The sequence below is a fragment of the Podarcis cretensis genome (genome assembly GCF_951804945.1).
Source record: "Podarcis cretensis genome assembly, chromosome: 1".
NCBI classification, from domain to species: domain Eukaryota; kingdom Metazoa; phylum Chordata; class Lepidosauria; order Squamata; family Lacertidae; genus Podarcis; species Podarcis cretensis.
Window position 1 is genome coordinate 23,335,312 of NC_137170.1, and position 23,692 is coordinate 23,359,003.

General features: G+C 43.9%; 1 protein-coding gene across 2 annotated transcripts in view; it reads right to left on the reverse strand.

Moving 5' to 3' along the window:
* The window catches only part of RIN3 (Ras and Rab interactor 3), a 73,950-nt gene that overhangs the window by 45,574 nt on the left and 4,684 nt on the right, over nucleotides 1-23,692 (reverse strand). For both annotated transcript variants that reach the window (XM_079948000.1, XM_079948002.1), the window contains exons 2-3: nucleotides 3,631-3,820; nucleotides 1,607-1,721 (exon numbers count right to left, since the gene is read on the reverse strand). In XM_079948000.1, coding sequence (XP_079804126.1) covers nucleotides 1,607-1,721; nucleotides 3,631-3,820 — 305 coding nt within the window. The remainder of the gene's footprint in view (nucleotides 1-1,606; nucleotides 1,722-3,630; nucleotides 3,821-23,692) is intronic.

Here is a 23,692-nt window from a genome sequence, read left to right on the forward strand (position 1 = left end):
CCTAGTTCCTCAGCCATCATCGAGGTAGGGCAACATCCTTCTTTTCTTCCCTTCCTCCCCTCCTCCTCGTTTAGTAAAGTTCGTCCTTGCACTCTCATCACTCTCCTTCCATCCTTGTCTGCCATCCCTCTCCTCCATATCCTCCCCGATGAGATATGCCTTTAAAGCTTCCAGATGTTGTGTTTTATCCAGCAGCTGTGGTGTACTTAATGGTGTGGGCCTCATGCACCCCAACTCCTGTCTGGAATGTCTTGTTGGACGGGCTATGGTGTCACATGGAAGCAGCCCACACCAGATGTGCTCCTTTCCTCACCGTCCCGGATTCAAACTTTGGCTCTTTCATTAACATTTTATTTTGGACATTTGTCTGACCCAGCAAAGCAATTCCAATGTGGAATTCATGACCTCAAGACATAGTGATGGCCATTATCTTCTACAGCTGTGGAAAAGGATCAGACAAAATCACTGAGGATAGGTCATTACATTAGCCATAATAGGTAAACTAGACTCTGCAAGGGCAGTATAACTCCACAAAGTAGATACTTGAGGACAAGGAAGACAGGAAGGCCATCCAATTTGTGTGAATGCCAAGAAGGAACAGGAACAGGAAACCTGTGCCCCTCCAGAGGCTGTTGGACTCCACCTCCCATTAGATTTGATTACTGGCCATGCTGACGGGGGCTGATGGGAGTTGGAGTCCAACAGCCTCCAGAGGGTCACTTACTGTCCACCATTAATGTAGTATTACTGGCATGTTGCAGACTACACCTGCTAACAACAGCAGCAGCAACAGTTTGAGGGGGCCCTTCAGCTTTCTGCAGTAAGAAAACAAATACAAAAAAAGCACTGTGAAGGAACAAGAATGGATGACATCATCGTATGGCCGCCTTGCAAAATGATAATTCCAACTCGAACGCCCAGTGCGTAAGCAGTCAGAAAAGTTTGTGGCTCAAAGGGACTCTGACTGAGGCAAAGGAAACTGCCAGTGTGGAATCTTGGCAACTGGTTAGATAAAAAGGATGGGGAAGAACACTTGTATTTAATGCGAGGCCAAGGAGGTCATCAACAGGAAGCCCAGCAGGAGGTGGAGACATAACATGTTTGGTGAAGATAACCAGTGTTTTGAGAAGACACTGATATGAAATGTGTTTATGAGACAATGATAAGAGAATGGAAAAACCACAGGGAAACTCTTTCCTAAGGCTTGGGCTCTCCTTGGCTGGAGGCATTCAAAGCAGCAGCTGGACATCTGTGGTTTCCAGCAATTGGTATCCATAATCATGCTGCCTCTGGACAGTGATGGTAGAACATAACCATCAGGGTTGGTAGCCACTGAGAGCCTTATGTTCAGCAAATCTGTCTAATCCCTACTTTAAAGCCATCCAAGTTGGTGGCCATCCCTACTTTTTGTGGGCGTGCATTCCATAGTTCACCTATGCACTTTGTGAAGAAGCACTTTCTTTTGCCTGTCCTGAATCTTAATGAAGATCATAATGAAGAGACACACACATTTGCATTGAAAATGATCTAGGTGCAGGTATATTGTGGACAGGGTGCAAAATAGTTTGGTGGAGAGATAAGTTTCAAAACTCAGGAATAAACTTACATGATTTTTCTTCTTTAATCCTGTATTCTGAAATGTCAGAAGCCTCCACCAGGGCTGGGAAATGAACTGAGAGAAGCAGATTTTTCAGGTTCTCATCTTTCCGAACTATGAATATCTAACCAGAGAAAAGAGGGTGCGTGAAATTATATCATGCAACAACAACAAAAAGGGGTCATTCAAGTATGACCTGTTCAGTAGTCATTATATCAGAACTGGGTCAAGATTTATGTACCTTTTATTTAAGAACATAAAAGGTCCCTGCTGGACCAGACCAAAGGTCTAGAGTAGACCAATGTTCTGTTCCCATAGCAGCCAACCAGATGCTTATAGGAAGCCTACAAAAAGGATCTGAGCCCAATAGCCCTCTCTCAACAACTGATATTCAAATACATGCTTTTACCGATCCTGTAGGTAAAATGCCATTCATAGCCTCCACTAATTTCTCTAATCCTCTTTCAAAGCAGTTGGTGGCCATTACTACATCATACATCAGAAAAATACACAGTTTAACTATGCACGGTGTGAAGACACTGTCTTGAATCTCCCAGTGCTCAGCTTCATTGTATAACCCCAGGGCCTGGCATTTTGGGAGACTGAGAAAAAGAACCGTATCCGTTTTCTCCACACTATGTGCAATACCATGTTATAAATGGCTGTCATGTGCAAGTAAAAAGCTCTCAGTGTTGTCATCTTTCTTCATAGGGTGTTGCCCCAGCTCATTGATCATGTCGATTATGCTTTTCTGTACCTTTGCCAGCTCTACAATATGCTTTTTTTTTAGAATGGACTCTGATTAGGAATGCTATTAAGGGATGGGCCTGGGTTTTGGGGGCACTGGGTCCTGGATCTCCTCCCCATTTTCGTCACTGTTAAAACTAAAAAACGAACACACCCTTTACTTTTAGGACACCTCTGCCTGTGAGAGTCAGCCTATGCATCTTAAGTGATAAATTAACACATGCACATTTTATGTATGGGCCTCCCCTGGCTATGGTGTCCTTTTCTGAAAACAGGAAACCAGACCATATACAAGGAAACAGGGAAAACTGTGGTCCCCCAGATGTTATTGGACCAGATCTCCCATCACTCCTGACCACTGGCATTCCTGGGTCAGGCTGATGAGAGTCAGAGTCCCACAGCATCTAGAGGGCCACAGGGCTAAAGTATCCCCACCCATGCTATACACAATACACCAGATAAGGCGCCACCTCTGAATTATATACAGTATTGGCATAATGGTACTAGCTGTCTTATTCTCAGTCTGTTTCCTAATGCCATAGAATCATAGAATTAGTCTTTCTTTCACTGCCTCTCCACACCAGAGTTGATGGTTTCAGTAGGACTCTGCCATATGTCCAGAATTTCTGACTGTCAAGTCCTGGAGCCAAACAACACCAGGTTGGATAGATGGCTATCATTTAAATACATTTCTCTGCTGCTAAAGAAAGGCCACTAGACTATAATCAGAGCACAGGTGGGGGAGAAATTTGGATTTGTCTGCATTTTAATGGGAACCTACCTAATCAGCACTTCCTGAAACAATCCACAAATTGAAAAGTAGCTGTCCCTCTAAATTCCCACATTTCCAAATTTTGCGGTGCAGTTTTCCAAGAAGAAGAAGAAGCGTGTACAGAATGCATATATTAAGGGAAAGTACAAATAAAAATGAATGTGTTGGTGATAATAACTTGCTGAAATGCATTATAAACTTGCTAAAATGAACTATCCCATAAAATGTCCGATAACAGTCTAAAATAGTGAAATCAGTGGGGAGAGGAAAAAAGCTGCAAAATACACCAAGAAAACAGAATCTTGTTGAGGGGCAGGAAATCTGTTGCCCTTCAGATGTTGTTGGATCCCAGATTCCATCACTCCTATCCATTGGACATACTGGCTGGGGCTGATGGGAGTTGGAGTTCAAAAACGTTTGGAGTATAGCACATTGGCTTCCCATGATCTGAGTCTGCATGTCATCTCCCTCAAGAACCACAAAACAGTATTCTTCAGAGAAAGTGTAGACATACCCCTACGGGCTCCTTGCAGAGTATTTGGACAGCTTTTTCCTGGCTGATGCTCAACTGAAGCCAAACCGGGCATGTCTTGATGAGCTTCTCAAGGACACTGATGCCTGGTGGGGGACAGCAATGTCTTGGGGTAATTGGCTTGCCCAGATGGTTCTCATCTTCCACTTCTTCACTGGTGCCTGTGACAAGTCTGCAAGAAGACACAAGCAAATCCCCTGTGAGGCGGCTGCAGCAACTTGACTGGGACAGAGAAGTGTGAATTGAAAGATCCTCAGAAAACACAGGGCAGAGCAGCTTATGTCAGATCCAACTAACCTGCTTCCCTTGATTACTGCGCTGAATGTGTTGGGAATCCTAAGAAGTTTGTGCAGCCATTCCTTGCCCTACAAGGACCCATCTCATCTATTTGGGTTTCTAGCATTTGATTTCCCTCCTACTATAAGGCTACAAAAGAAGTTCCAGTAAATGCAACATGAAATGTCAAACAAGAACTAGTAACTCTTTTCCTTTATTATATGTAATATCAGCCTTGTTTGTAATACATCTTGTTTGTAAAACATCTGAAAGCAGACCTGTTTAGGAAAGCTTTTAATGTTTAATAGACTATTGTATTTTAATATTCTGTTGGAAGCTGCCCACAGTGACTGAGGAAACCCAGCCAACTGGGCGGGGTATAAATAAATAAATAAATAAATAATAATAATAATAATAATAATAATAATAATACTGTTTGGTTAACGTTTATTGATCACTACAGATGTTTCTAATACCAATTTAGGAAGCTTGATTATATATGTATCTATGTTTGTTTACTGTTTATATAACTGCATTAATATCGGATAAGATTCAGTATTATTCAACAGGAATTAAATATAATAGTTAAAGAATAACTGTCATATAATTAAATAACAATTAAATATATGATGGACTTTAAATATGGAAAAGCTGCAGAATACCTTCACCCAGACAGGTGAACATCAATCAGACCTCTATTTTATCATATTGAATTCTATTGGCTGAACTTTATTTTGCTCATGTACACACATGCACAAAACACATACATTTCAGCAATTTACTCTTCCACAAACAAAGCAATATTTTGAGAAGATGTCTCACTTTTAGAACACAGAGGGCAGGTTACAGCAGGCCAGGACTTAACCAATCTATTACTGAGTCCCTATAGAGGCTCTACGAAAATATCATTAACACTTTTAAAAATAAACATCCAGACTGTTTTCTGCCTACATTTAGATTTATTCACAGATGTGAGGAGCAGGTGGAACAGAATTTGTGAAGAGTAACATTATAAGCTCCACCTCTGTATTGTTATTGCAAGAGAAATTGCATGATGGCTCATGCAAGCACAGAACAGTAGAGCTCTGAAGCTTCGTCTACTTTTTTTTTGTAGGAGGGAAGGTTTTTTTAAAAAAAAACAAACAAGAAAAGCAGTGGGGTGAGAGGGGTGCTGGCCTGTTCCTCAGCAGCAAGCTCACATTTCAAACCCTGCAGGATGAAATTTGCAGTGGAGAAATGCTGGACAAGGCAAAGGGTGAACAACCTCCTCCATCTCTCTCTGCTTTTCCACCCAAAACCCTCATGGTGGCTGGGCTCACAAGGCCCTGATAAGCTTACCAGGACTATATAAAAGTGCAGGCTCACAGAGAGGGTTGCTTTTGGCTACTGCTAGCAAGGCAACAGCTTAACCATGAGTCCTGGGTTCGGGTGACATACTAAACCAAACTTTGGCTTAGCTCAGCGTGATGCAGGGGCAAAACAAGGTCCAGAGAGAAGAGGCAAAGAGAAGCAAAGAGGCTGTAAGCTCCTCTCCAGGGGCCACACATTTGTGTGGTTCCTGGAAGCCATAGTTTACATTTTTGTGTCTGAGAACCAGGCCCATTTGTAGCCAGTCCTACAGTTATTATTAAGTTGTAGTCCAGGGAGTTCTGGTGCTCTGCAGTGTGCTTTCAAGTGGTCCCTAAGATGAAAATAATGGTGGAGGGGAAACTCTGTTAAAGGAAGGGCGATAACTCCATGGCAAGGCACATGCTTTTCATGCTAAAGTTCCCAGGTTTAATTCCCAGCATCTCCTGGGAGGTTGGGGGAAAGTTCCTGCCTAAGATACTTCGGACTCTCCCCCAGTCAATGAAGACAGTATTCAGCCAGATCAGCCAGTGATCCAACTTGGTATAATCCAGTTTTGTATGCTGGGATGCTTTCTCCCAAGCAGAACATTAGGATAGTCCTGCTTCCCATGGAGGCCAACTGGCTGGATATGAGAAGAACAAAAGAAGGGCATGAAGATAAGAGCCCTCTGTGGTACTGTTGTGAGGAACTCACTGATAAATTAAACCAGGGAGTTACTAAAGGTTCAAAGGAATGAGCTAAGCCAAGACTGGCATACTCCTTCGATAATGAGCGATGCCACCTGAACTGAAGGACTTAGGGGCAGCCTTCTCATCCCATCCCAAGGTGCTTCCAGATGACATATTTATTGAGCAGCCATCCTGATTTGTTTGCAGAGAGATCTGATGACGTTGGCTTAATGAATTTTCACCTTGATATGTTTGAGAGGATGTTGTATCAAATTCCATGTGTGGCATCCCATGCTTCCCGGTACATTTCCCCATCACTTTCCTTATTGCAAAAATTCCAGTCCTATGGGGGATCGGGTTCCAATCAACAGACCAGGGTTTCCTAAACTTGGGTCTCCAGCTGACTACAATTCCCACCATCCCTGACCATTGGTCCCACTAGCTAGGGATGATGGGAGTTGTAGTCCAAAAACAGCTAGAGACTCAAGCTTGGGAAACCGTGCAATAGACAAAAGTGCAAATGTAAAGTTATAGGACATGAAGCAAAAACTGGAGCAAAAAACCACAATATATTATTTGGAATAATTTTTATTGTTAATTATTTAGGATCAGAGTGGTGACTGAGAACAGTTATTGAATTAATTCAGAGTATTCATAGGGAGGATAATTTTTATAATGATGTGGTTGCATTTCAAGGTAAGAGGATTAGGGATTTGAATGTGCATTTTAATTTTGTACAACCCTAATAGATTTAGAAGAGAAATACAATTGTACTCAGAGATGTTTTCCCAATTATAGATGGGGGGAGGGGGAGAAAAGAAACAAGGTCACTTTTTTAAAGCAAAGGTAGTCACACTGATCTATAAGGGAAGAAACAATGTCTACAGCTATCTAATTTTATTTATTTAACAAAATGTATATACCACTTGGGGACGCAGGTGGCGCTGTGGGTTAAAGCCTCAGCGCCTAGGGCTTGCCGATCGAAAGGTTGGCGGTTCGAATCCCTGCGGTGGGGTGCGCTCCCGCTGCTCGGTCCCAGCGCCTGCCAACCTAGCAGTTCGAAAGCACCTCCGGGTGCAAGTAGATAAATAGGGACCGCTTACCAGCGGGAAGGTAAACGGCGTTTCCGTGTGCGGCTCTGGCTCTGGCTCTGGCTCTCGCCAGAGCAGCGATGTCACGCTGGCCACGTGACCCGGAAGTGTCTCCGGACAGCGCTGGCCCCTGGCCTCTTAAGTGAGATGGGCGCACAACCCCAGAGTCTGTCAAGACTGGCCCGTACGGGCAGGGGTACCTTTACCTTTACCTTTATATACCACTTGATTGTAAATAAAACTTCTAAACGGGGTATAAAAAATAAAATAACTATTAAAACAGTCAACAAAAAAAGTTAAAAACAGGTATTTTTTAAAAGCAAAATATAATTTAAATCAACAAATGAGAACACATATCAGCTTCTAAATATCTGGACAGGCCTGCTTAAACAAAAATGGTTTTAGCAGGGGCCAAAAAACGTACAGCGAAGCTGTCTGCCTGCCAGGCTTCAGGGAATCCTATCCCTCCCACGGTGGCAGCCAAGAAGCAGATAAACAAGAAAAGTTCTTACCAAGTAGTTTATTCAATATTCACAGAGAGAGATGAAGGAATGCAGTCTCTCTTAGATAATGGTGTTGCTCCAAGTAAAGTCCCATCCCCTCCATCTCTCCTATTCTATGTCATCCCTGCGCTGGCTGACCTGTGTTTTCTGCCTCTGAGCTTTCTGTTCTACTACTCTCAAGACACACCTCATCCTGTGAGGGGGTCAGGAATGCTTTCAAGAGACACTGAGTCTGTTAGCTGTCTCTCCCCTGGTGCTTCTTCTTCCTGCTGCTCTCTCAATATTTCCCAGCTTCTCCACTCTGCAGCCTCTGAACTATGACCTTCTGCAAACCACTGATCTAAATCTATACTGTCCTCCTCTTCTCAGGAAGGTTCAGGAGGGGGGGGCAGCATTCCTCCTCAGTCCAGTCCCTGACACTGGCTAATGTCAATGGGCAAGGAGTTCCGAAGTGTGTGTGCTGCCACACTGGGTCACTCTGGGCCAACCCATAAGCCACAAAAAGCCTGGCAATCTTTTGAACTCTTCAGCAGATAAGATGTTGCACAAAGCAAGGTGTGGTGGGGAAAAATAAAACCAAAATAGGTAATAAAAGAAAGAGGTGAGTTCATTATGTGCTACACCTGAGCTGGAAACGCCAGGGATTAAACCTGGGACCTTCTGATACAAAAGATTATAATTACTATTACTGTTATTATAATTTATTAGTCTCTAGACACACAAGGCAACCTACAGAATGTAAATGCATAAAGCATGGCATAAACTTAGAAAAAGAACAATGCATTACAATAAAAGCCATGGAATAATCTATAAAACAAAGTCGATAAAACTGTAGCAAAATACATACTTCACAGTTGAGTTATGCCCCTTAATAATAAAAAAGTTAATTTAGCAATACAGTACAGGAAGCAGAAGAGGACCATTTGAAAATGGACCAAATATTCCATTTTTGAAAAGCTCTTGAAAAGAGTCAGTTTTTTTAATATATTTCTTTTAGGTGTGCACAGCAAAGCTGTTAATCTGGGCTTCCTCCCTTCGCCAATCAATCATTTTTATTTTTTTTAATGTGCCTCTTTAAAAGTTTATTAGAAAAGCCACTCCTTGCTGCAAGGGAACCAAAGCCCACAATTGCTGCAAGCAGGAAGACAGTTTTACATCTAACTGATGTCCCCAGTGGATCTCTCCCCCCACCTCCCCGCCCCCAATCTGCTGAATGTCCAAGTCTTAAGTCATTTTGGTTAATGGAGCCAGTGGAAGCAACATTTGGCTCCAGCAATGCTCTCAGCAGGCAGAACATCGAGAGGCCAGGCTGTGAAAAAGCTTAATCAGCTATTTAATCTGACTCTGTGGCAAACACCACAGGTAGCTGCAGAAAGAAAGGAGAGGAGAAAAATAGGACAGCTTTTGAGCTCCCTTTTTCTCTGCCCTTTCACAGGATTTGTGTTGAGAAGCGGGTCATTTCTATTTTACTCTGTGTGCATCTAATGGCTTATATCTACACTGTGCTTTGAATAGCACCCCAGGCTGACAGCTCCAACCAGCCGGCAGGCAGCACTTTCTCCCTTGATCAAACAGGGGACAATGGGAGGTGGGAGCTTTGTTGGTTTTTTTATGATTGATTTCTGGGTAACACAGTCCTACAGCCAAGGCCATCTGTGGGGTGGAGGTGGGGGAGACCAGCACTAATATAGGTTCCCTATATTCAATAATTTTCTTCCCTGAACTTTCAGCAGCGACTATCCAAGTCAGAGGCCCCTTTCTTTAAAGAATTACAATGGAAAAACTTATTGCTTTGTGAAAAGGAAAGCCATGCCCAGTGCAAATGCTACCACCTGGTGCTTTGGCCAATGAGTGTGAACAGACTGGAAGGACTGACAAACACTGGGACCACTTCTTGGCTCCCATTGCAGGAATGTTTCCCTGTCCCTACAGGTGATCAAGATCATGTTATCAGGTCATGAAATAGTCACTCTCTTGATCTTGCATCCTTCTAAGCATATTAACATTGCAGAATGTGTACCTGTTGCATTGCAAATGTTCTTTCAGTTCCATTGTTTAGGATTCCCATTCCCTCTTACCCATGTGTGTGTATACACACAATTATTCTCACATGTGTGGGGGGAGAGTGTGATTGCATCCACCAGTTATGTTCCCTTGGTGCCAATGCACCAGTCACCAGCTACACATTCAGAATTAATGTGAAGGCGACCTATGTGAGGACAGACTGTGTGGATACTGCCATTATACAGGTTAGTCAGTAGGGGGCACTAGACTTAGTTGTAGGGCCAGGCATTTCCTGCTGCTGTTATCATAGAATCATAGAATCATAGAGTTGGAAGAGACCACAAGGGTCATCGAGTCCTATGTTCCTGTTTAAGAGAAATAACAAAGTATGTGCAAGACTGGTTGTAATATCACCAATTAAATGAGGTATTTAAAGGAGATGAAAAGAAAGGATTTACTTACACTTCATCCAGATTCCAAAGAGAAATGATAGATGATAATACTAAATTGTTTAAGAAAACGTATAACTTATTATCAGAGTGGGAAACCAAAGACAAAGAGGTTAAATGTGCAATGATTAAGTGGGCGCGAGATTTAGGACATAACATACAAATGGAAGACTGGGAAAAATTATGGAAAGTGAACCTAAAATTTACTGATTGTATAATGCTGAAAGAGAATTATATGAAAATGATGTAGCGATGGTATATCACGCCTATAAAAATGGCAAAAATGTACAGAACGGGTTCTAACAAATGATGGAAATGTAAAGAAAAAGAAGTTACATGTTTTTCATATGAGGTGGAACTGTAAACTAATTTTAAAAATATGGGAAATGATTTATAATGAAATTAAATGAATGTTTAAAATGACCTTTGTTAAAAGACCAGAAGCCTTTTTGTTAGGCATTATAGGTCAAGACTTGCCAAAGAAACAGAAGAAGTTATTTATGTATGCCACAATGGTGGCTAGGATATTACTAGCCCAGAAATGGAAAGACGACATGATAGCAACTAAAGAAGAATGGCAAGAGAAACTGACGGACTATGTGGAAATGGCGAAACTAACAGGAAGAATTAGACAAAAAGACAATAAAGGTAAAGGTAAAGGTACCCCTGCCCGTACGGGCCAGTCTTGACAGACTCTGGGGTTGTGCGCCCATCTCACTCAAGAGGCCAGGGGCCAGCGCTGTCCGGAGACACTTCCGGGTCACATGGCCAGCGTGACATCGCTGCTCTGGCGAGCCAGAGCCGCACACGGAAACGCCGTTTACCTTCCCGCTGATAAGCGGTCCCTATTTATCTACTTGCACCCGGAGGTGCTTTCGAACTGCTAGGTTGGCAGGCGCTGGGACCGAGCAGCGGGAGCGCACCCTGCCGCAGGGATTCGAACCGCCGACCTTTCGATCGGCAAGCCCTAGGCGCTGAGGCTTTAACCCACAGCGCCACCTGCGTCCCAAAAAGACAATAGAGACTTTAAAAAGGATTGGGAACCATTTATGTTGTACTTACAGAAATACTGTAAAGAAGTGGACTCACTAGCAGGGTTTGATTAAACTCTTACAACTAAGAAAACAATATGGATACTAAAATGTATTAACGAAGAAATAATAAAAAGTAAGAGGTAACTTGAAAATAATGACAATATAAAAATGACAAGATCAGAATAATATTCAAAAATTAAGAAAGCTTTATTGAGATATAATAAAACAAGCAGGAGAAGTTAAAATATAATAAACCAGAAAATGGGGTTGAGAGAAGTAGTGGAGAGGGGGATGGGGGAATTGGGGAAGCTGTATTTTTCTTTTTTGTTGAGATAATGTTACTGTGATGAACAAGAAAATTTTAATAATTTTTTTTTTAAAAAAGAGAAATAATAAAGTTATCTAATAACTCTATGATCATATTGTTGTAACTTTACATGAAGCAGCAACCACCAGCTGTTTCAGATGTCTTGTGCAGACCATATTTTTGCCCAGGCTTTCCCTGACCTATAATCTTGGAACCTGTCTTCATTTATCTGAAATCCCTGAATTCTTGTTTTAAAGGCTTTAATATTGTTGCTTTACTGGTTTTATGCTGTTGTTGTTTTCATATATATATAGTACAGTGCTTAGAAAAAAAATCAAAAACATTTAGTGAATTATAAATGCTTTTAAATAAATAAATAACTGGTGTGTCCTGGGACCTATAAATAAATGACTTCCTAACTAGTGTGTCCTTTAAGACTTCTGTGACATAGGCATATATACACAGGCCCCCTTCACATTAATGCTGAACATGTAATATCAGAGTGTGGCCAGTGGATGGGATCTCACCAGTGGGGGCCCATTAGAATAAATGGGGCATTGCCTTACCAGCCTCAATCTGTCCCACCTGCATGTCCCAGGGGTTGGCCCTTCCTCCTTTTGCCCCTGGTAAATCTCAGCAAGGAGGAGGATGGAGGACAAAACCTACCTTTGGGTACCCTGCATCCTGCCCCACCAGTCCCGGTGGGCACCAGACACCATTCAATCACTGTTGAGAATGCCTGTACAGTGGTACCTCAGGTTAAGTACTTAATTCGTTCCGGAGGTCAGTACTTAACCTGAAACTGTTCTTAACCTGAAGCACCACTTTAGCTAAGGGGGCCTCCTGCTACCGCCACGCCGCCGGAGCACGATTTTTCTTCTCATCCTGAAGCAAAGTTCTTAAACTGAAGCACTATTTCTGGGTTAGCAGAGTTTGTAACCTGAAGTGTATGTAACATGAAGCGTATGTAACCTGAGGTACCACTGTATGTATATCGCTAAGGGTTTAACATTGGAAAATTCCATTGGAGTGAACTAAGCTAGAAAAAGCTCTTCGAGCTTCTAAATGAGCTGATAATTACCGGTAACTGTTGATGTTCTCTGCTAGCTTACACGTGAGTGTTTAACCTTAGAACATGTGACTAAGGTATTCCATTGCAAATCTCCATTTTGAAGGGAGTTGGCTTTGCTTCCATTACCAGGGATAGTCAGAAAAGGATTTGTAAATGATGCCTCTCCAGAAGCTGCATAGCCTCAGGCTTGATACAGACTATGGGGGAGACAGAGCTTTGATTTCAGCTCTGATTGTAATTAAGTTATATATTTAAGAAGAAGAACCTAAGCTTCAATACACATACGCTTTGTACTTCTTTCTGGATGTATCAGTGGTGCTTTTGTACTTGTTTTGAAGAAATTCTGGTTAGAAAAGCTTTGAATCATAATTATGGGTCTGGACAATTTTTATTCCAAAAGGACTCAGCTTTTATGCATACAATTGCTTCATGCTGCGAATTATTAATATCTAAAATAATCACACACACCCCTCCCCTGCTTACTGAACACATGAGACGGGTTGTCTTGCCTATCTGCCACCTCACACTTCTGCTAGAAATTTGGCCAATGGGAAGTTACAGCAGCTGCTTAAGAACAGAGCATAATGGTTGCCTTGGATGGCTAGACCCCAGCACACCAACAGTCCCACTTGCAACCATCACCACAAATGCTCAAATTTTGGCTACAAGTCTACCTGGAGAACTACCATATTCCCTAACCACCAAAGAGCCGCTTCCCGGCTATTGATGGGCTAAGCTTATGTAGTGTTCTGCAAAGCAGCCTGACTTGAGAAGAGTAACTGGGGATATGGCTTAATTAATGGCACAGTAATTACATCAAAGCACTGTACTTTATTTGACATGAGTTACGAGACAGCTCAGCTGGAGGCGAGAATAAATGGCATGATAATTTGCCTTTGGGGTCTTGTGGGTATCAGTGCAATTAGTCACGCCACTGCCAAACCATATTTCCTTAGGAATAAGCAGCCAAATTACATGCTGGTTTACAACCTTTTATAACCTTGCTCGATCCAAGAGACTGCTGTGTGCTGTGAACCAGGAAGGATAAGCCCCTCTCCTCCTCCTCCCTAGAACAAAGGAGGGGGTTTTCATTCAGGAGCCGATTAACACACACTTACGCATGGCTGAAATGGCTGAAGGGGTTCCTCAAGCTGGCCTTGCTTATAGAATGATATAATCAAAGGAAGCCCTGCCTGAGGTTGCTATCCTTGTAAAAAATAACGATGGGGTAGAATTCAGTGCAGGGCTAAGTGGGGCAGGTGAGCACAGAATGAAGTCTGCGATGGACATGCTTGAGTGACAGCTGTTATCAGTGGGGGAAAAAAACATTTGGATTGATTCCACCATCCAGTCATACCACTGGTTTTTTCCGGCCAGGAAGGAGTTGCTGCTGTTGTAGTTTTGTTGTTTTTTTCTCAAAAGTGGCTCAAAGCAACTTCCAGAAACAAAAAGAAAAAAGAAAAATAAGCATAAGGACAAAAGTAAACAAACCCAAACCCTAAAATGTTGATCAGTAACATGTACAAAAAGGCAGATCCAACTCAGACTACCCCACTAAAAAGGAGAGGTCACAAACATACTTTACCCTCCAGATTAAGGTCCAAAGGCCCGAATGATTAAAAATGCTTTTACCTGGCACATAAAGCAGTTAATAATGGTGCCAGGTGTGCCCCCCTGGGGAAACATTCCACAAATGGGGAGCCACCACTGAGAAGGTTTGTTCTTATGCCATCACCCTCTGCACCTCTGTTAGAGGGAGAATATGGAGAAGGACCTCAGATGCCAAACCAGGTTGTTCATATGGGGAGAGGTGATCCTTGAGTGACTGGTAGTCCTGAGATGCACAATACTTTACAGGTCAAAATCAGCAATTTGAATTAAGTCTGGAAACTAATTTGTAGCCAATGCCATTGTGCCAGGGTTGGTGTGATATGTTCAGACCATCTTGCCCTAGTCAGCAAACGCACCACTGAAATTTGCACCAACTCTGAACCATCTTCAAAGGCAGCCTTGTGTTTAATGCCAAGGCTGGAGCATCCTGTTATTTTTGTTGTGCAGCAGCACCCATGAAGCACTGAAAGCAGCTTCCAATGAGATCTAGCAATATCCTGTGTGTTCTGTGAGATCTCACGAGATTTTGGCAAGATCTCACTGGAAACGAGTGCCACTGCCAGCACCGCTTCTCTGGGCTTCTGCCACTTGACCAGTGGGCTAGACCTGTTTTAACGCACTGCAGTACAGTGGTACCTCGGGTTAAGAACTTCATTTGTCCTGGAGGTCCGTTCTTAACCTGAAACTGTTCTTAACCACTTTACCACTTTAGATAATGGGGCCTCCCGCTGCCCCCGCACCGCCAGAGCACGATTTCTGTTCTCATCCTGAAGCAAAGTTCTTAACCCGAGGTACTATTTCTGGGTTAGCGGAGTCTGTAACCTGAAGCATCTGTAACCTGAAGCGTCTGTGACCCGAGGTACCACTGTAATCTAAAGAGCTGATTTGTCCTCCAGACCTGACTTGCTCTTTGGTTCCCACTCCTGGCTTGCCCTTTGGTCCTGCTTGGCTGATTAGTTCTTCTAGCCACTGACTTGTCTCATGATTCTCAGCTTGTGACTCACCTCCGTTCACAGCCGATCCCTAACAGTGGGAAGTGAGGCAACTATGGCTCCTCCTACTCATGCCTTACTACTTATTTCCCCCCTGAGGAATGAGTGGGGTAGTCCCTGAGAATCTTTGCAAAGGAGGTGATATTTGCAAATAAGGTGATATTTATTTTCAGTTCCCTGTTGCCTGTGTCACCACCCTGTTCCCTGTTTCTGCTGGAAACAAAAAGCTCAATGCAGACTGTGAAAAGCCCCTGAAGTACAGAGAGGGGAGGGAAGTGGGTTCTCATCAATACAATTCAAAAGCTACACTCTATAGAGCAGCTTTTGTCAACCAGGTGCCATCCAAATCTTTTGAACTACAACTCCCATCAGCTGCAGCATGCTGACAGAGAGAGAAGAGAGAGTTGTGTAAAGAGGTGTTTGGAAAAGAAGAGAAAGTCAAATTTTATTCTATCTTTTGCTGGAATTACTAATGTCACAATATCAAATGGCTGAAATTCTGAAAATGCATCTTGATTTGAAACGGGGATGCTGTTATGAGGTCAGCATACCGTGAAGAAATAATACTTTAGAGGTGAGATTTTGCAGCATCTGTTTAAAGCCAGGCCACGGTTGGTGGCTGTGCAGTGATTGCCAATCTGTGTGCCTCTGAGATGGCAAAAGGCATCAGCTGTCACAAGCAACTCATGTAAGAAAGAGACTGACAGATTAACCTTCAGACTGAAAACGCTGAGTGCCTGGGCAGGCATAATTTAGGGCAGGCTAGTTTGTGCCAAAAGCACATGTGTCAGAACAATATTTCTGATAGACGTAATACCCTCTCATGAAGGCTTATTGATCTGAGCAAGAGGTAACACCTCATGGGGCCAAACTTACTGCTCTTTTAGAATTAGGTGGAGACTGCTAGAAATTGCATAGAGTTTTGAAGTAAACACATGGTTGCTAAATGGGCGGGCAAGGAAGGTAGTTTTGCATCAGTAGCCAATACAATACTAGGCCAGGTAGGGGAGGGATTACCTGCCCACACAAATAGAGGGAGGATCTTACCTGGGAATCCTCACTTGGCTCTAGATTGCCAGCTGGAGGGGCCTAATTGTACTACAGTGCAACCAAATCAGGAGCAACAAAGACTACTGTACTCTGATCTATCCTGCTTGGCAGTAGCTCTCCACTGTTTCAGGAAGAGGGCTTTTTCATGACCTGGTACAGCATGGAGATGCCAAGAATCAGATCTGGGACCTTCTGCATACAGTTCATATGTTTTGCTGCTGGGCCTGAAGACAGGCAGTCAGGTCATGTATCTGCAGCAGTAACCAGAGGAAGAGTGACAGCTGGGAGGAACACAGAATAAATGCCATGGTGCACCTGTAGCAGCAAAACCAGATGCCTTCATCTGCCCCAGCTGCAACAAAATATCTCTTTCCTGTATCAGTCACTGCAGCCACAGCAGGTGCTATAGCTCTCCAACAGTCTGACTTCACCCCCAAAGGCGCACTCTTCCATTATCTCCTGAGACAGGCGGATGCCAACAACGGCTGAGCGATGGTCCCTGAATTCACTGGAGGGTTTTTGAAAAAGTATTTTCCATTGTGCATTATTACAAAGGGCTTTTAGTATGTTGCTTGTCCCTAAGTAGAATGGGATGTGCGACTCGTCCTCCTCCTCAACCTCCACAAACCTGGTGCCTTCCAAATATTTTGTACCACAACTCCCATCAGCTGTTCTGAAGTCTATGAGATGTGTTTCCACCTCCAAGGCCTGAAGCAGATGTAAACATTAAATAAGGGTCCAGACATCGGGAGAGGGCCACAGGATCACATATTCCACCTCCCACGTACATCTTTCTCTGGTTTCCCTCCAAAACTTGGAGCTAGCACTACTCCCATTGACTTAAAGGAGCTGAAAGCAGAAGTTTCCAAACCCCTGGTCCATGGACCACAGGCTTCATTTAGGTGTTCTGTCTATGGATTTGTGATTGGAGATGGCATATCCATCACATTGAATATGCATGTTGATTTTTAATTTTTTTTATTGCTTCTTCTATTTTTTGTATTAGATTTTTTTTCTGTTACAATTTGAATTCTAAAGAATTACAATAACTATGGTTGGCATCCGTCTGTCTCGGGAGACAATGCACCTTTGGGGGTAAAGTCAAGCTGTTGGAAGGTTTTAGCTCCTGCTGTGGCTATAGAAACTGATGCAGAAGAGACATGTTTTGTTGTAGCTGGGGCAGATGAAGGCTTCTACAACAGGCAGGAAATAAATCATTACATGGTCTGCCAAGACCCTCAGCAATTTTCAAATGGTTCATGGTGTGTGTGTGTGTGGGTGTTTGGGAGCCACTGGCTTAAGGCATGCTGGGTCATAGAATCATAAGAAGAAGAAGAGTTTGGATTTGATATCCCTCTTTATCACTACCCTAAGGAGTCTCAAAGTGGCTAACATTCTCCTTTCTCTTCCTCCCCCACAACAGACACCCTGTGAGGTGAGTGGGGCTGAGAGACTTCAGAGAAGTGTGACTAGCCCAAGGCCACCCAGCAGCTGCATGTGGAGGAGCGGGGAATCGAACCCAGTTCACCAGATTACGAGTCTACTGCTCTTAACCACTACACCACACTGGCTCTCATAGAATTGTAGAGTTGGAAGGGACCATGAGGGTCATCTAAGTCCAACCCCCTGCAAAGCAGGAATTTTTTGTTCAACATGGGGCTCGATCCTACAATCCTGGAATTAAGAGTCTCACGCTCTACCAACTGAGCTGTCATGTCACCTATCTGAAGTAATTGCAAACTGCTACTTCAAGGGGTTGCCTCCTTCATAGCTCTTTGCATTTTTATTTCCAAATCATCATAGGCTGCCTGAAGCAAAGAGAAGTCTATATATTTCAACAAACTCTTGTAAAGCATTGCTCACATTGGACGCATGTTTTTGGACAACTGCCTGAGTATTATCCCTTGTGACAATGAGCGATCAGCACTTCATTAAACAGAGATAAATGCTGCTTCTCACTAAGTACAGGCAGCACAAGAGAATGAGTAAAGCAGGTGGGTGAGAAGGATCCTCCCACCAGCATCAAATGTAGTGCAAAAGGGGAAATACACACATATAAGTTCCTCTCCGGGCAAAGTAGGTGAGTGTCCCACAGCAGAAGTGCATGGAGCAAACTGCAGTTTACCACTTGCAAGGCTCTATAAACTGTACTTGCAGCACATTGCTACTATATGAGCAGTTTCTAGGCAATTTGTATAGCAATGACCCCTCCCCAGGCAACTTCCCATCTGTTAAGTCAATGCAATGTGGTGAGCAGTTTCTGTTTTCCTTTAGAGAGGGCTTTGGAAGAGTCATCTCCAAAGAATGTGTCCCTCGCACTCAAGGAAAACAGAAACTGCTCACCACATTGCACTGACTTAACAGATGGGAAATTGTTTGGATTTATTGCCAAACTGGTGGTGCGTGAGGCTGGGCCAGCTCCCAGAGTTAGCGAAATGGGTGTGGTGGTGTGATGCTGCTGAAAACAGCACAATGCTTATCCCAGGAAGAGAGGGCAGTGGTGGCCTTGAGATTGGGCCGTATTTAAGGGAAGAGTACACAGATAATTCACTGTGACAGAGTCTCCAACGTATCAGGTAGCCAATACTAGCTGCCCAGGGTGGCTGTGGCAACCCAGCCAGATGGGTGGGGTACAAATAAATTATTATTATTATTATTATTATTATTATTATTATTATTTGGCAAGGAGATGTTTCAGCACCTTCCTGCCTATGGACCAGAAACTCAAAAAGTTTGCCTTTCATCTCCTTTCCTGCTCTGCTGGCGAATACTTCTAATAGCATGTGTATGGACAGATGAGCTCCCAGTTACTCCGAGCTAAAATGAGAGGCTCTCCCCTGGGTCTGTGCCCTTGGCAGAGGCCAACTTGACCAATCCCGAGGTACACCCCTGTTCTTATAAGCTGTTAAGTCTAGATGACGGCTGGGAAGCTTGAGGTCCCAGGGGCCAAATATCAGCACCGGATTTAGGTGAGTGCAGGCAGTACCTCTGCAAAGGGCACTGAGCTGATGAGGTGCAAAATTGAAAAGCTCCATAACTGAGAAGATCCATTTGTGAGGTGCCAAATGTTGGCCTAGTGCAGGGTGCAATATTACACAAGATTACCTGCAAATATGACCCTCCAAGCCTTTCTATCTGGCTGTCTGAACTCACCCCGGATAACACCCCCCCTCTCCAGCCCACTCTCCTCACTGGTCCTGGTTTGGTGCCTGCCTGGAATTCATTGAATTCTGATAATGCCTCTTGCCTGTCAGGATCGAGGCAAGTGAGTGTGTATAGAAACTAGCCAAATATAAAGGTAAAGGGACCCCTGACCATTAGGTCCAGGTGACCGACTCCAGGGTTGCGGCGCTCATCTTGCTTTATTGGCCGAGGGAGCTGGCGTACAGCTTCCGGGTCACGTGGCCAGCATGACCAAGCCGCTTCTGGTGAAACCAGAGCAGCACACGGAAACGCCGTTTACCTTCCTGCCAGAGCAGTACCTAATTATCTACTTGCACTTTGATGTGCTTTTGAAATGCTAGGTTGGCAGGAGCAGGGACCGAGCAACGGGAGCTCACCCTGTCGCGGGGATTCGAACCACTGACCTTCTGATCGGCAAGTCCTAGGCTCTGTGGTTTAACCCACAGTGCCACCCACGTCCCTCAGCCAACTGTACAAAGGTTAAAATTTGCATTAGGGTGTTGTTGTCGTTGACTCATTTTTGTATCTGGCTCCATTCACCATTAGTATATGGCCCTTGGAAGGTTTCCCAGAATGAAATGTGGCCCTCAGGCTTAAGTAGTTTCCTTATCCCTGCATTAGATTATTTTCCCAAGTCCACCTACGACTCATTACTTCCCCGGCTGCATTTGTCCTGGCAAGCAGGTTGCTCCAGATTCCTGACCGCCCAGATTTTGCCCTATCTCTGCTAAGAGATACACTAAAGCTGCCAATCTAAGCTGAAGATGGTATGACAAAGGGAGCCAGGAGCCTGGTGTGCACACTCATCCCACTATTGTCTCCCCTTACAGATTTTGTAGTTCTTTCGAAACCCAGGGAAGGTCTTTGATCATAGGTGAACATGGGACAAAATAAACCAGGCGGCTGCCACCTTCAGCTCTCTGCAAATGCATCTTATCGACTCAAAGGATGAGTGCAAACACTGAACCAAACATCATTACTTATCATGCCTCCGAATTTAACACAAGGAGCTTGCAGTCTGTACAGAAGCTGGACAAAGGAAGTGTGCTTGCGGCTGCAGCAGCAGTGGCTGATGAACGCTGCATGCTAGTTACCTAGAATTCAGGCCAGACACTGTGTTTGACCACAACAACTTCCCTTCCTCTTATGTCAGCTATGTAGAAACCACATGCAATGGAAACAAGCTAGCAAAATGTGCTTGCTTTGAAACGCCTTTGTACTTGACTGGCCTGGTTCGCATCTAGCTTGCAACAGAGTGAATCTATTATCTCTCATATTATAAATGGCAATATGTTCCAGACAGAGAAATTCATGGGAGAAAAGGTAGTCAGAAGGCGCTGTTCATGATGGAGGCAGTGTGCCTCTGAATACCAGTTGCTGCAAATCAGAGGTGGAGAGAGAGCTGTTGTGCTCAGGTCCAGCTTGTGTGTCTCTGGTTTCATTGGACTGGTCATGTTGTGCGGATGCCTGACTATCATCTTCCAAAGCAACTATTCTATTCCGAACATAAAAATGGTAAGCATAATACTGGTGGTCAACAAAAGAGGTTCAAAGACTCTCTCAAGGCAAATCTAAAAAAACACAGACAACTGGGAAACACTGGCCTGCAGGTGCTCCAATTGGAGAACAGCCTTTACCAGTGGTGCCGTGGGCTTTGAAGATGCACGAACTCAGGAGGCAAGGGAGAAACACATTAAGAGGAAAGCACGCTTGGCAAACCCTCATCGTGATCAACTCCCGCTTGGAAACCTATCTCTCCACTGTGGAAGGTCATGTGGATCCAGAAATGACCTCCACAGTCACTTACGGACTCACTTTTAAAACAGTGTTTATGGAAGACAATCTTACTTGACTAGGAGTGATTGCCAAAGAAGAAGAAGAAGGTCATTGTGAGAACAAGATGCTGGATTAGATAGGCCTCTGGTTTGTTCCAGCAGGGCTCGTTTTACATTATTATGTTGAATTCATGCACAAAACCTTTGGCTGAACCAAGATTTATTGAACTAGAATCCTTGATCTTAACAGGGATGTAACATGTCGTGGAAACATGGGACACTGCCAACTCAGACCACTGGCTATGAAGCAGCTAAGTAACTGACTGGCAGTGGCTTTATAGCCTACCAGCTGATGCCAGGAATCAAACCTGGGGCATTCTGCATACAATGTGTTACAAACCCATCATTTGAAGCCGGGCTTTAGCTGAGAAAGGGGAACCAGTTTTCCATGCTGATGCTCTGATGTTATTCTTCCAAGTTTGGTGCTTACCAAACTATGCCCCATGGTGAAAGTGGGTTTCCCATCATGCAGTCTTGAGAGCGTTGGATCTAGACCAAGGACATCCTGCTTCTTTTGACTTGAGGACCATCTTTTCACAGCTTTGCACACAGAAGGTCCCAGCTTCAACCCCTGGCACCTCCGTGCAGGGCTGGGAGGGACTCCCTTGCCTGAAACCATGGAGAGCTGCTGCCTGCCAGTGTAGACAATACTGAGCTAGACAGGCATTTGGGGTTGACTTTCTATGTTCCTGTTTAAAATCATAGCAGCTATTTCTTTGGGGCAAATCTGACTCTCTTCTTTTTTTAGAGATGCATCAATGGCCAACTCTACCGGGTTGAGAGATGTGGAAAAGTTCCCTGTACATTTTTCGTGCCCATGTTATGTTACATTAGACAAACATGTTTGGCAGAATTCCTGAAGCTAGCTTTGTTTCTGTCAGCATTAATATATTCCCGACACTGCATGTACAGTCTGGGAAGTAAAATAAAATAAAACCGCTCCAGACTGAGACCAAAACGTTTGATTTGCTAACATGTGGCTTCTTTCCAGATACAACAAGCCAAAGAACAAACGGCAAATTGTCCCTCGGGGTCTGGAACGTTAACAGCGGTGAATCTGGTGCATAGCCTCAAACATGCATTGTGGGCTTAATTGGAAATGATTGAAAATGGAAATTTCTCCTACACTGTACATACTCTTCCCTCTGTCATTTCTGGTGAAATGTCTGAAGCATGACAAGAAAAACCAGTGGGCAGAGATGAGACAGTGGAATTAATTTGCACACCCAGGTAAAAATGTATCATACCACCTGCCTACCCTATGATGAAACCATTGTCTGTGTCCAGCAGTTATGTGTAAACAGGCATGTGGGTAAATTGTGTGTGTGTGTGTGTGTGTGTGTGTGTGTGTGTGTGAGAGAGAGAGAGAGAGAGAGAGAGAGAGAGAGAGAGAGAGAGAGAGATGTGCTGCACACTTTACACTAAGGTTGCTTAAAGCCATTGAAATCAATGAGACTCATTCAATCTTTGTGCAGGATTGCAGCCTATGTCATTACTGGTGTACAAACATACTTGGTATCATAGAATTGTAGAACTGGAAGGGACCCAAAGGGTCATTTAGTCCAGCCCCCTGCAATGCAGGAATAGTCCCAACCCTTTCTGGAGAAGCTGAGAACTGAACCTGGGACCTTATGCATACAAGTAAGATTCTCCACCACTAAGACTTGGGGCACTTCCAGACAACCAATTTATTGATCATTCTTCCTGATTTATCTGCAGGGAGATTAGACAAAGTTGGCCATTTAATGTGCATTTGCTCCAGTTTGTTTGAGGGAGGTTTCTGCTGCATCAAAGCAAGTGTTATCCACACTTCCCAGTGGATTTCCCCACTACTTTCATTAAAGCAAAAAGTCTGATCTTTGGAGAAGGGGGACTGTTGTGCAAGACCTCCCAGTCCAATATAACTGTGCAACCTGATTTTGCTGATATGTTATTGAATCCCACCCGGAGGTAGTGACAGTCTGGCTACCAAAGTCTCATTTACTTCTGAGTAAACATACTTGGGATGGTGCTGCGTATGGTCTAAGCATTATCCCTTTGCGTTAAAAAAAAGGTGGTGGTGGGGTAACAATTTTACCTGCATTGATAACATTGCTACAGTTATTGGGTTGTCGCAAATGTTAGTCATACTCAGAGTAGAACCATTGAAAAGAACAGACATGACTTACTCAGGTTTAATAAGTTTACTGGGTCTGTTCTGATTCTCAGTTAGTTGAATACAACCTACCATAAAAAGCAGCCATGACAAATGTTCTTTGTACACATATTAAGCTGTGTAGACACCATATGTTCAAAGCCTGCACACCCCAAGAATCCTGGGGATCAGTGGCGTAGCGTGGGGGGTGCAGGGGGGCCGGCCGCACCGGGCGCAATATCTGGGGGTTAGGGTTAGGGGGCGCAAATCCACGGGTTAGGGGGCGCAAATCCACGGGTTAGGGAGCGCAAATTACTTGCCTTGCCCCGGGTGCTGACAACCCACGCTACGCCACTGCTGGGGATTGTGGTTTGTTAAGGGTGCTGGGGAATTTTAGCTTTGTGGTGTGGTGAGTAAACTACGGTTCTCAGGATTCAAGGGGTTCATTTTAATGTATGGTGTGTACACTGTCCCGCTGTGAATTC